The 13,779-nt window shown below is 39.6% G+C and overlaps 1 protein-coding gene across 6 annotated transcripts in view; it reads right to left on the bottom strand.

Moving 5' to 3' along the window:
* Positions 1 to 1,038: 1,038 nt before the first annotated feature.
* Positions 1,039 to 13,779, bottom strand: part of ANXA3 (annexin A3) — a 48,890-nt gene continuing 36,149 nt past the window's right edge. For 3 of the 6 annotated variants that reach the window (XM_023750320.1, XM_006084520.3, XM_014451973.2), the window contains 3 exons: positions 11,130 to 11,188; positions 8,838 to 8,960; positions 1,039 to 1,430 (listed from right to left, as the gene is read on the bottom strand). In XM_023750320.1, coding sequence (XP_023606088.1) covers positions 1,371 to 1,430; positions 8,838 to 8,960; positions 11,130 to 11,188 — 242 coding nt within the window. In that variant the 3' untranslated portion in view covers positions 1,039 to 1,370. The other 3 variants (XM_023750322.1, XM_023750323.1, XM_023750321.1) reach the window with 2 other exon arrangements.

The raw sequence follows: 13,779 nt of genomic DNA, 5'->3' as shown, positions 1-13,779 counted from the left end.
TTCACAGGCATTATCTTACTTAATCTATTTTTTTTAAAATTGATTTTAGGGAGAGAGAGAAACATCAATGTGAGAGAGAAATATCAATTGGTTGCCTCCTGAAAGTGCACAGACCAGGGATCAAACCTACAACCTGAGTATGTGTCCTGACTGGGAATCGAACTCACCACCTTTTGGTGTATTGGAACAACGCTCTAACCGAGCTACGCCGGCCAGGACTATCTTACTTAATCTTTAAGAAACTCTATGAAAGAGACAGGCACTATAATTATCATCATTTTACAGATGAGGAAACTTGAGCTTAGCAGGGCTTAGTAGTTGCCAGGGTCACAGAGCTGGTACACGGTAGGGCAGGAAGTCAAAACCATGTGTGTAGGATTCTAAATCTCTACACTTTTTCCCTGTATGCAATTTGGAAATTCCAGAACAAGAGATAACTTCTCTATCTTCCAGAAGGCCTCAGGAGTGTTCACCAGAGGAACGCATTGACTAAAAGCTCTGAACCCACACCTCACTGTTCATATTCTCACACGTCTATCATTTCTATCTAGTCCAGGCTAATAGCTCCAACTGGAATTTTTTACCTCAGATATCTCATATCAGTCAAGATATTTCATGGTAGGTCTCTTTCAAATTTAACACAAGGGATTTTTAAAATGCATAGTTTGCAAACTTATTTTAGAGGAAGAGGAAAACTTGTAGACTTGGTTCTGCTAAAGCAGTATTTAGCATAAAATAACCCCAATTCATGCTTGCCATTCAGACAGGAAGTGGTTAGATTAATAGTTCCACACATGTTTTCTGACGGCTAAGTAACTTATTACGCATTGTCACTCATGAAGCTTGATCATGACTAGAAAGAGTAGGCAGGATCACATACAACTTCATTTTTATTCCTTTTCTTAAAGATAAATGTGATTAATACGGTAATAGATAGAGTGAAGCAGCAACAGCTTCTGTAACAAAAGCATGTTATCAAAGATAATTAGTTGTTGGCACCAGGTACCAACAATGTCAGTAGACGCTAAAAACAGACAATTTAACAAAGGCAACAATTTTTATTACCCTGCTTTGCATTTGATATTTTAGAACTGTTCAAAGATTCTCACTTCCTAAGCAGAAATATAATTTTAGATAGTATTAGGAGAGTCTTCACATCATTTTAAATTTTCATTAATAAACTGCTACATTAGGATGAGATGCTCTAAAACAATTGTGTCGTTGTTGTTATGGAACAATGAAAATCTGTTAGGAAAACAGGCTGCTGTTTATACTTGCTTGTACTTTTAAACACTTGAGAAAGAAGTGAGCAGAGCTGTTGGAAAAGCCCACCGTGGGAGCAGGCAACCTTGGCAGACGATGTTCGTAACTCAGTCGTCTCCTCCGCAGAGCTTTAAGAGTGTGGCTTCATAGTCTCCGGAAGTATCCGACTGCAAAGAACAGGATGGGGAGAAGGACAGGTACAGCATAAACAATGAGGGGACCATAAAGGAACCAAATCTCGTAGCACTAGGGGGTTCACTGGGGTGCAAGACTCATGACCTGTACCATTTAGCAAAATGCACCTGTAATTCCACCATTCATTCATACCTGAGTGTAGTTATTTTTCAGCCTAGCGCCTTTTTCACAATAATGTTTAAATTCTTCCTGATGTAATTCAATTAAATTGCAATTTGGGTCTAATAAAATATATTTTCATCAATTATATAATTACATAATATTAATTTTTAAGCAAAACTTTAAAAATCATAGTTTTAGTAATATATATTATTTACCAAACACTTGGTAAGTAATTACCAATTACTTTAACCCTTAGAAGAACTCAAACAGTAGGTTCATAAGTATCTCCATTTAACACATCAGTAAAATGAGAAAAAGAGAGGTTAGAAACCTTGTGCCATATCATATAATAAGCAACAGAAGCAGGATTTGAACCCAGATCTCCTGGCTCCTTAACACCATACTATACTTAAGAAAGTGAAATGAACTACATTCCCAAAGAGTATATTTCTGATTTCCTTTCCCCTGGACTAGCCAAAAAGATCTTGATTCAGAAAACATACTATGTGAGATTGAGGCTTAAAGTACTAAGATGTAATGTTTACTATACAAAGGAGGTAAAGAAATGTTTGTATAGCATTGGAGGTAAAACTTGGCTTTGAAACTAAATTGTCTAAAAATCTCACATTATTCTTATTTTATTCAAGGCAACTCAAATGATGAGCATTTCTTATCATTTAAGTTTCACATTGGAGTGAATGTTAAGTAGTAGTTAATCAAAGGAAGCAATGAAGAAAGGCTATTTAGAAAAGAAGTTAAGCATTGCTTTCATAAGACACGACAGGCATTAACATACATTCTTTTTTGTATCCAGTTTTTAGTTCTTCCCTTATTGGTTTTCTTAAGTCTTGTTCTGCCATAAGTAATAATTTCTCAAACTGCTGACAAGTCAAAAGTGCTCTAGTTTTGCACTAAACAACTCCCTCTAATCACAAAGTTGTAAAAATTATTAGGGGTTCTATCAGTTAGTTGAGAAAATACCAGTGTATCTAAATAGCTTAGCACACAGATATCTTCTGGTGTGGAGTGATTAACCAGGGAACTTACATGCATATATGGACACAGACAATAGAGTGGTGAAGGCCTGGAAGGGGTGGGTGAAAAACAAACAAACAAACAAACAAAACAAACAAACAAAGGGGACATCTGTAATACTTCCAACAATAAAGGGGGGGGGAAGCAGAAAAGAAACTGAAAGTACAGATTTGAAAGAGTAATATGATCCCTGTACTATCAACGAAATATCTCTGATATATTTGAGAAGCATTGAAAAATATCTGATGCTCAACTGAATTCCATCTGCTTGCTTATATTTTTTATATTTCTTCCCTTTGCCCAACAATCAAGATGCTACATGTTTCAGAGGGTGCTGCTACAAAACAGGGGAGCCTTGGTATAGCTGAGATATTAAGTGAAATTATGCAGACTATATAGTCCTGTCTGTGTAAGTATACAATGAAGTACTGAGATTTGGGATTAAAAACAAACAAATTTCTGATCCACTGTAGACACTAAACAAATAGTCATCCTTTTCTCCTATCTCTATTCCCTTATGTCTTCTGGTAAAATAGCTATTCAATTTATATGGTATTTTAGAAATTTTATCACAAAAAAAGGTAGTGTAATTTCAAAACCTTTGAACATAATTCATGCTTTCCTAATTAGGCCATATTAATTGTTTTAAGAAACTAACTGCCCTAGCTGGTTTGGCTCAGTGGATTTGGCCTGCAGATTGAAGGGTCCCAGGTTCAATTCCAGTCAGGGGCACATGACCAGGTTGCAGGCTTGATCCCCAGTAGGGGGTGTGCAGGAAGCAGCCAATCAATGATTCTCTTTCATCATTAATGTTTTTGTCTGTCACTCTGTCCCTCTCCCTTCCTCTCTGAAATATATATATATATATATATATATATATATATATATATATATATATATGAAAGAAACTAACTAAATGTTTCTATTGGCCTGTTTTTAACAGAGGCCCTCTCTTCTCCCAACTTTGATTCCATCTTTTACCCTTTACATTTAATCCAGCTTCCCAATTAATTCCTGTGGTGTTTTTTAAGTTACTCTTTTTTTCCATCCTGACCACAACCAACCTACTCTGGGCTCTCATCTCTTGTCATAGTTTCTTTGGCTCTAAATTCATCAATCTGTTTCTCCAAGTTGTTAATTCTTTTGCTTTGTAAATCTAGTCCAGTTACCACCATATACACAGCAGGTAGCCCTGTACGGAGGCCCTGCTTTTCTCCTTCCTTTCTGGCAGCTCCACCTTTGTCTTCTTTGAAGGCTTATCCTCTGTGATCCAGCCACTAATTGTTAGTAATGCTTATATCTCCGTTCTCAGCTTCCTTCTCTTCTCAATCTGTATTTTCCTAGAGGATTTTCATCTGTGTCCAAGGGTTCAATAACATAATTGACCCTGAAAATGTATCTTATACCACCAGCTTACTGACTTGACATCTCCATTTACAGCTCAAAGACATCTCAAACTCAACATGTGCAAAAACAAACCCCTGCACTTTCTCCTCCACTTCCAGAAAAAACTAACAAACAAAAAAAGCTGACACCTAAATCCTGACCTTTGCAGGGAATGGCACAATTATCTGCTTCCCAAGTTAGGAACCTGGGCATCATCCTTGACATCTCTCTTCCTTGCTCCTCACATCAAGTGTCTTAATTTAACTCCTAAATATCTCTGAAGTCTTTGCTCTTTCTTCTCTTTGCATTGCCAGTAGGTCTGCTTACTACTTTGCACTACCCGGTCATAGCTACTCTAATATGACCAGTCTAATAACTTATCACTCCACATCTCTTCTATCGTCTGTCCAATTCATCCTCCACAGTCTCAGGGACCATTTCAAAGTGTACTTCTAATTACGACACTATGTGCTTAAAACGAACATTCTTCAGTGGCTTCCCACTACTCTTAAGCTAAAGACAAAATCTTTAAACATTGTTAAAAAGGTTCTCTGTGACCTGGTCCCTCAGCCTCATTTTTCATTGTTTTTCCTCCAACACTAGGGCTTTTCACTTGTGACTCCTTTTGATAGAATGCTCTACTTTCTCCCAACACACACAACCTCTGCCTTTCAGATATGAATCAAACCTTCCTATAGGTCAAATCTCTCATCGATGTTTCTAACTCTCTGTCCCTCTTCCTTCTTCTCTGTAAAAAATCAATAAAATATATTTAAAAAAAAAAAAGAAACATCGATGAGAGAGAAACATCGATCAGCTGCCTCCTGCACATCTCCCATTGGGGATGTGCCCGCAACCCAGGTACATGCCCTTGACCGGAATCGAACCTGGGACCTTTCAGTCCACAGGCCGACGCTCTATCCACTGAGCCAAACCGGTTTAGGCTAGTAAATATTTTTAATTGAATAAATGAAATACAAATTCCATGATCTCAGAGCTCTCTTTCAACTGAATTCATCTTGCTATTTGGATTTTATTTTTCAATACTCCCCAAGGTAGACCTTCTAATAATTCAAGTGACTTATTCCTTTTTCCCCTCCTACTTCTCACCATACATGTTTCTAGAGCATTTACTTGTGAGACCCCACTGACCAGCATGCACTCAACACATGCTTATTAGCTTATTTCCCTATCTAATCTCAAACTTCTTTTACTCCCAATTCCTATATTACCCTCCTCTGTATAATCCAATATTTAATTGTATGTTGTTTCATATTATTATCTTTTAATTATTTTATTTATGCCCACCTAACTTCACACAGATTATAAATTGAAAGTGACTACTATGCTTTCCCTTAAAGAGCCTGGACTTGCACTATTTGTTAAATAGATACTTAATCTGTTGACCAAGGAAATCTACCAAAAATGCAATTCCATCCAAATATGCTCTTAATATCTTATTATTAGTGAATAAGAGATACACATTTTTCACCTATGTCTTTCTCTACTCCCCACCAATCATCACCCGAGAAAGGTGTTAATGAGCAGAGAAATGTCTAAATAACAGGCAGAAGGGAGAGGAAGACAGAACTAAAGGCCAGGCTGATATTGTAGGGTTCAGAATGAGTCATTCCAAAATATGCCTCTGTGGGATGCAGATTATTTTAAACTAAAGGCAACAGAGACCCTGTGGGCTCAAGAGAAACTTCTGCCCTCCCTTAACTACCGAGAAGAATTTGAATTGGGGGTTTTGCCGATAATAAGAGATTATCAGAGATAACCTTTCTGACCTATCTATAAGGCAGAGCAAACTACAACTTACTGAAGTCTGTTCTTATCGCCCTGCAGTGACCCTCTGAAACCCCATGGCATCTCACTTCATATATGACCAGGAGGTAGTCAGATATAGCTCATTTTACCTTTCTATCCCTCAGACTCTCCTGTATGTGAGGTTTCTGACTCTCTCATATATGTGGGGTTCCCATGCACACGTATGCAATTAAATTTGGTTATTTTCTTTTATTAATGTCTCATGTAGATTTAATCATTAGACCAGGCGAAACTTTCTTCCTCCCCGACAATATACAAAATGAAACTCTAGCGCCTGAATGACAGAAATGAAATCAACTGAAAAGATCTTATTCATCAGTAGTGAAAATGATATCGCCTAATAATGTACTTTCAGGTGGTAGAAATGAAGACACCTTATATAATTCTAAATTACAAACTGAACTCTTCAGCAATGAATTTTTATTTTCTATCAAGATACCCATAGTTTAAATGTTTCCTAATACAATCAGCCTCAATTACCCAGACCACTGCGGGAGGGAGAGCTACTGCTTAATTTAATTTTCTGGTTTGCTGAGGGTGAACCGAGAGCCCTCTTTATGTTTCAATCTTGTTACTGACAATCCTTATAAAAGTCATGCGTCTACTTTTCTGCCTTAGTAAGAACAATATGGTTAACGTTATTGAATTTTCCTCTGTTGATTGAAATGATTGTAATGTGTCAGGATCGATTCAAATTGCATTGAGTGTGAGCAGCTGATGAAATCTGTGCTAAGCCCCAGGCGCAGTCTGAGAGTTGCCTTTTTGAGTAAGTTCCTGAGTTCAACGTAAGCATGCATCTCTTTCTGCAAAGGTTTAGTAAAAAGCAAAAGCCCTGGCTAGAACAAAAAAATAGGGTGGGGGGGGGATTTTGATTTATGACTCCAGTTGACTGAGTGATGTTCATTCATGCATCCACCGTAACACCATTTGTGGAGCCTGAGGCCAGAAAGTTCTCAGGGTGGCTGCCCAAAGGCCCACGCCAACAGGTGGTCAAGGGAAGCTCTGCTGGGCAGGGCCACTTCAAAGGCTGGGCCATGGGCTTCAGCTGTTCCTGGTGACATAGGAATGCGGACAGAATGGAGGAGTCCTCGGTGGGCAACTGGATTTCGTCTCCTGCATAGCATGGGACTCCAGCCTTGTAGATAGGCTTGAGGGAGGTTGGTCCCAGGATCAGAATCCACAGGGTTCATAAGACGATCCTATAGGTAGGCCCCGGATGTCTGGACAGCTCAGACTCCACACCCGACTCCGGACCACGGGTGCTCAGAGCAAACGTGTCCTTCTCTCAGGCTAGGTTTGTCCTCTGGGTGCCACCTCTGAGCTCGGGCCTCAGTGACTCTACACTGATTGAGATCCATTTGTCTTCATGTCTGGGCTAATGATCGCCAAAGCTGATTTCTCCAGACAGCTGTTAGGTGGATGAGGCTGAGGCATAGAGAGCCTGTAGGACATCTGTGAAGCCGGCCTTGGACTCCATCTTTGCACCTAGCCAGTGACTCTGGAGGCTGGGGCAATGTGATGGCTTGCTCTTCAACCTGGGCTTCCATTTTGTTCAGGAACCCAGCGTGGACCACCCTTCTCTACCACTCATGGCCTGGGTGCCATCTTGGAGGCTGACGTAAAGAACAATCTTCAATGGGGGCTAGCCCCTTCGTTCATCGTTTGCAAGTTGTCATATTCTTATTGGGACTGTGGCTTTACCATTAGTTCCATGTATGGAAGCCTCTTACACAATTTTTTCAGGTCTTACTTCTTTATAATTTGTCATTTATTTGGGGTTTATCTACATATATAATATCAACTAAGATCTGAGGACAATGAAAACTGGTTTCATTCTTTAAAACTGAAAGGAAGTTATGTAACATATTTAAGGATTCTCATCCAGACTGTAAGGAATTAATTTTTTTTTAAATCAAGAAACCGTAAAAGAAAACATTGATGAATTCTATTTGGTGCCAAACAGTATGAAAAAACACCTTCAGCCATGTCAACAGAAAAACAACAAACTGGGGGAAATAGCTATAATTCATAGACAAAAGGTGAATCTAACATACATGAAAAGAGGTCTTAGAAATTGACACCCCCTCAAAAAATTTTAAAACCCAAATTTCAATAGAATAATGGGCAAGTAACATAGAAAAAATTACCAGAAGGGAAATGCAAATGGCATTTAAAACATGAAAACATGTTTGGTTTTCTTCATATTAAGAAAAAGATATACTAATACTATACTGAGATGCAATTTCTCACCTATCAGATTTTACAAACCCAAAGCTTAAAAACACCCTCTGTGCCAAAGCTGTGGAGAAACAAGGACTCATATATTCTTCATGGAAGTACAGATGGAAGTCAACTGGTAATATTTACCAAAATTACAAATATATTCACATCTGTCTCAGCAATCCTACACACTTTTGAGAATTTATCTCAGGAGAAAACTGCTCGAATTTATCCCACAGATACACTTGTACCTTAGGGAATTGTGTATGCATATGGCAGCATTGTTTGCAATAGCAAGAAACTGAAAACATCTGTTGATGTGGTGGGTATAAATAAATAAATAATAGAATGATACACAGCTATTTAAAAGACTGAGAAAGCCTTTTTCTGATATACTGCCATGAAAAGAACTCCGAGGTGCAGAACCATGCTATCTTTTGTGTGAAACAAAGAGGAAATTTAAAATATGTAGTTTTCTTTCCTGTCATTTTCATAAAGAAACAGTAAAATAAATAAAAACAGTGCAATATAACAATAGGTAAACAATTTGCATATGCAATTCAAAAAAGAAGAAAAATTAGTGGCCACTAAACAGAAAAAAAAGTGGGTATCTATCACGTGACTGAGATTCTAGAGCTGAAAACAGTCTCTGTGTTTAAGGGCTGTTTTGCTCCCACTACACATTTACACACTGACAAAGAGAGAGAAATCTAAGTCACATATCTCCATGTTCTAAGGATTGTAAGGGAAAGAGAATAGGGAGAGAAAGGCAAAATGTGTTTTGCTGTTTTTAAGAAGAGACTTACTTTAATTGCTGAATATAGAGAATAGCCACAACGCTTCTTAAACTCTGCTCGAATGTCCAAAAGGTCAATTTCTGATCTGGAAACCATTATTCGGTTCAGAGTAAACTCATCGGTTCCAGCACCCTGTTAAGAGATGTAGACATCCACAGCACAAATCAGCCAGAGAACAGCGTATAAATCTATATTTATAAGAAGCAGATAACGGTGCACAAAATAGTCCACCGTGGTGACTCTCCTCCCCTCGTTGAACATAAACCTCATTATTAATTTGTTTAAGAAATATTTATCGAGAGCTTACTTTGTGCCAGTACCATGCCTCATGCTGCAAACAGAGACAGGACACTTCCAATTTTGCAAAGGATACAGGTAGGAAAACAGGCCATATAATATAATGTGACATATAAGAAATATTGGGTACTATAGGCACACATATGAGGGGAGCCTAAAAAAGATTAAGGATTAGAAAAGGTCTGTCTGAGAAAGTGGTATTTAAGCTGAGGCCTAAATAACCAGACAGGAGAAGGGGTGGGGTTCACAGAAAGAGGAAAAACAAACAAAAACACAAAAAAACGTTCCAATGGAGAAAACAGCAGGTGTGAAGGTTTAGGGCAAGAAAGAATGCCGCACTCAAGGACACACAAATAATGAAGAGGAATAGCAAGAGACGTGTCTGGAAAAGCAGGACCTTATAAGCCACAAAATGAAGTTCCAACTTTATCCCAAGAGTGAAGAACTACTGCAGTCTTTTCAAGAGGAGAGTTCAGAGATGGGAGCAGAGTTGTGCTTTCCGAAGATCTCTCTGGCAGCGGTATGAGGAATGGAGTGCGGGGCAGGGGGAGGATGAAGATAACAGAATGAGACTGGAAGCTCTGGCACTAACATAAAAAAGAGAAGTTGATGGCCTGACCTGGAAAAATGGCGGTGCGATGGAGAAAATGGGTCAATTTAAGAGATGCTTGTAAAGGCAGAGGATAAAACTGGATGTATCATTTGAACAGAATGAAGGAGAGGGAGACGCGTAAAATTCCCGAGCAGTTACATTGACACAATTCATTTATTCAACAAATGCATATTGAACGTGTCCCGTGTGCCAGGCATTGTTTCATGCACTGCGCATATGATAGTGAACAACACAGACCGTACCTCTCCTCATGCAGTTAACGTTCCAATGAATGGAGATGGTCAGTAGAGAAAATTAATGAAGTGTTTAAATAAGTAGTAATGAGAACTATGGAACAGAGTGTGACTAAAAGGGAGACAACTGACCTGAGGAGTCAGGGAAGAACTTTCTCAGGAGGTGACATTTGAGCAGAGACCTGACAGGTGAGAAGGAGCCAATCACAGGTAGACCTGGAGGAGGTACCTTTCAGGCAGAGAGGACAACAAATGCACAGACTCTGACGTGGGAAGAGACCTGGCATAGTCACGGGACAGGAGGGCCGAAGAGGCTGAGGCACAGAACAAGGATGGGAGGAGTGGTCTGACTTCAGGAGCGGGGCCAGGGCAGGTCCTGCTGGGGATTTCCACTGAGATGGCTGAATGCAGGCAGGGGAGCGGACCTGGGGTGGCGGGAGGTGAAGTGAGGGACGTGATGCGTTTACTTTGGACATAACTCAGAAGGTGCACGTGGACTTCCCTAGGAAATGTCCAGTAAGGAAAGTGGAGCAGGCATCGTCTACGTGCCAGGCCCCGTGCTAGGGTCTGAATATACAAAAGAGAAAAGCAAACTCCTCTGCTCCCGGAGCTCACCATCCAGCAGGGGCAACAGACACGGCAGTTTGGTCTATTTTAAGTAAAGCGGCTTGAGAGGCCACTGGACCTAAGGGGTCAGGTTTGAGGTGTGCCGTTCGAAAACAGGTTCTATTGCCTGTGAACCGGGGGAAGTAATTTAGTCAACACTTTACTGTACCGACTGCTATAATGATTAGGACACTCATGATCAATCCATGGCACGGATTAGCTACAACAGAGAGCTCATCAAAGTGAATGGAATTGCATCAATAATGGCAATGTTGCCGAAACCGGTTTGGCTCAGTGGATAGAGCGTCGGCCTGCAGACTGAAAGGTCCCAGGTTCGATTCCGGTCAAGGGCATGTACCTGGGTTGCGGGCACATCCCCAGTAGGACATGTGCAGGAGGCAGCTGATCGATGTTTCTCTCTCATCGATGTTTCTAACTCTCTATCTCTCTCCCTTCCTCTCTGTAAAAAAAAAAAAAAAAAAAAAATAATGGCAATGTTTTTACATTTTCCGTGAGGGAAGCTAAGAACATGTATGAAATTTCCAGACCAACCTTCAAAGCGCGATGCAGTCTTTCAGCTAAAAAGGCAGGTATGTTCCTTGCACAATGAACTGTAGAAAAAATAAAGTATGTTCATTGTCCTTTAATTGAAATTGAGTTAATATACAGTAAAATGTTTTTAGAAATGATTCATACCCATTTTACTCCCTCCCCACTACTGGCCTTTATTTAGAATGAAAGAATGAATACTTAACCTAGATTTCAAAGCCTTGTAGCATCATATTTGCACAGAACGTTAGCAGAAGTGATCTTTAGCCGCGGGGAAAGTAAAATTAGCTGCCAAAGAAACTCCCACAGCACATGACTCATCTCCAGATCTCAGACACACCAACAACTTCGCTTCCACTGATAACTCCCCAGGGTGGGCCACTGCTCCATTTCTAACAGCTTTGACTACTGATGAATAACTTGGGTCTAGAGACTGCAGAGATGTTGCCCAAATAAGTCGTTAGGTAAGAAGAGGCACTGGAGTTCATTTTTAAACCAGTTTTTCAAATGGAAAGATTTTCTCTTAAGTGGCTGTATCTAAATTCAGTTACTAAAAAATACTGCAATCTTTTAATTCTTTATTTTGAAATAACAAGTAAAGCAGAAGTAAAACAAACAAACAAGCAAAAAAAGCAATTGGCAAAAACATGAGCAAATTAAGTATAGTTTAAATAAAGGGAAAATCATCAGGAATAGAAAAGTCTGTAGAGAGAAAATCTATTGCAACACACGTACTTTTATAGCCTCAAATGTGACCTGCAGATAGGAATCTGATGAAAGTGAATAAACTTTATAATGAATTTTGGAGGTCAGAACCAGGATAAGTAGCTTTCTCATAGTGCCTTACTGGCTCTCTTAAGGAACCGGAAAGGCCTTCAGTTTGTGTAATTGACTTAAGGGAAACAGTGGGGCGGCAGGGGGCGGGGGGGAGAGAGGATGTATTAGACACTCAAACGTGGAATCTGGGACAAATATGAAAACAGTGTTAGATGTGAAGTTGTCTGGGACTAAACCAACCATTTGGATCAGTTGTACCTATTTTTTTCTGAAATTCATATTAAGCAAGCCTTAATACTTTGATTAAAAGTTGTTATGCCCACTTTATCCTAATAAAGTTTTCAATCATCTCCCTCTCCCTAAGCTAAACCCTTATAGAATACTTCCCCCTGCCCTCATAACCCTTTAGCTTGTCTTCTGCTTCATGCTTTTAACCACCAGGTTTGTTCTTTATGCCCCAAAACGTTGGGAAGTGGTGTTAGACATAGCGATGGAAAGTTTGCTTTAGCGCCCAACATCGGAAGGAGGAAAACTCAGGGAAACCTCTGACCTGCAGGGAGCCCACTGAAATGAGTTACAGGGACCAAGAGGCCACAGCTGCCCAGTTCTCACCTTCTGTGATGTCTTGACCCAACTTCAGTCAGTCCTTTCTCCTCCCCCAGGCCCCTGAACTCCGGCTGCCCGCCACCCGAGCAAGCACTAAAACAGGAAACATGCCCTCCTACCAGCTTGTCCCGAGAGGGAGGTGACAGAGCCAAACACCTCTCCTGTCAAACCCCAACGATCATGCTCCCTGGCTTCTCCAACTCCCACACCAGAGAAGCCCTTTCTGTTTGATTCTGAGACTTCTGCACATGCCTGAGATAAAAGCCTTCTTCCTATTGAGTAGAGCCTCCCCTATCTAAGTCCAGATTTGACAACTAGAAATGTTCTATTATGCCTTTCTAAGGTGATACAGCTCAGGTGGGTTTTCATATGAAACACTATGTGTTGACATGCTGTATTAGACTCCTTGTGCATGAAATATTTAGAATAGGCAGATCTATCAACATCGAAAGTATGGGTTACTTGGGGCGGAGGGGTGATTGCTAGTGGGTATAGGGTTTCTGTGGGAGCTGATGAAAATAGCCTAAATTTAGATTGTGGCAATGGTTGCACAACTCTGTAAATATATTAAAAAGCACTAAAATGCGTACTTTGAATGGGTGAATTTTATGGTGAGTTATAGCTCAGTAAAGATGAGAAAAACTGTGATGTATTCCAATAGTAAACAAATAGAAAATGAGTGTGACATATCTTGAACTTCGAATTAGTCGAATTATAAGATCTTTCTTTTACTTAATAAAACAATATACATTATAACCTAAATTTTGTGCCAAAACCGGTTTGGCTCAGTGGATAGAGCGTCGGCCTGCGGACTGAAAGGTCCCAGGTTCGATTCCGGTCAAGGGCATGTACCTGGGTTGCGGGCACATCCCCAGTAGGAGATGTGCAGGAGGCAGCTGATCGATGTTTCTCTCTCATCGATGTTTCTAACTCTCTATCTCTCTCCTTTCCTCTCTGTAAAAAATCAATAAAATATATTTAAAAAAAAAAAAAAAAAAAAAAAAAAAAAAAAACCTAAATTTTGTGTGTCATTCAATATGTATTTCCAAGAATGCTTCTTAGCTCAATGAGTAAGAATTCACATGTCTCAATAAAGTTTTTCAAATATGATAGCAGGTAGCAAAATTGATGTAAAGAGCAACAATGTGAAATGGAAAAAAATAAACTGGCTACATCACTGCCTCCGAACTGATTATGGAGACAGCTCTATTCCATTTTTTTTAATTGAAAAAGAAGCTTTTTCTATGTTGGCCTATCTTTTAGCAGTATT

Source organism: Myotis lucifugus, unplaced genomic scaffold (genome assembly GCF_000147115.1).
Source record: "Myotis lucifugus unplaced genomic scaffold, Myoluc2.0 scaffold_12, whole genome shotgun sequence".
Classification (NCBI taxonomy): domain Eukaryota; kingdom Metazoa; phylum Chordata; class Mammalia; order Chiroptera; family Vespertilionidae; genus Myotis; species Myotis lucifugus.
This window is presented reverse-complemented; position numbering and strand designations above follow the sequence as displayed.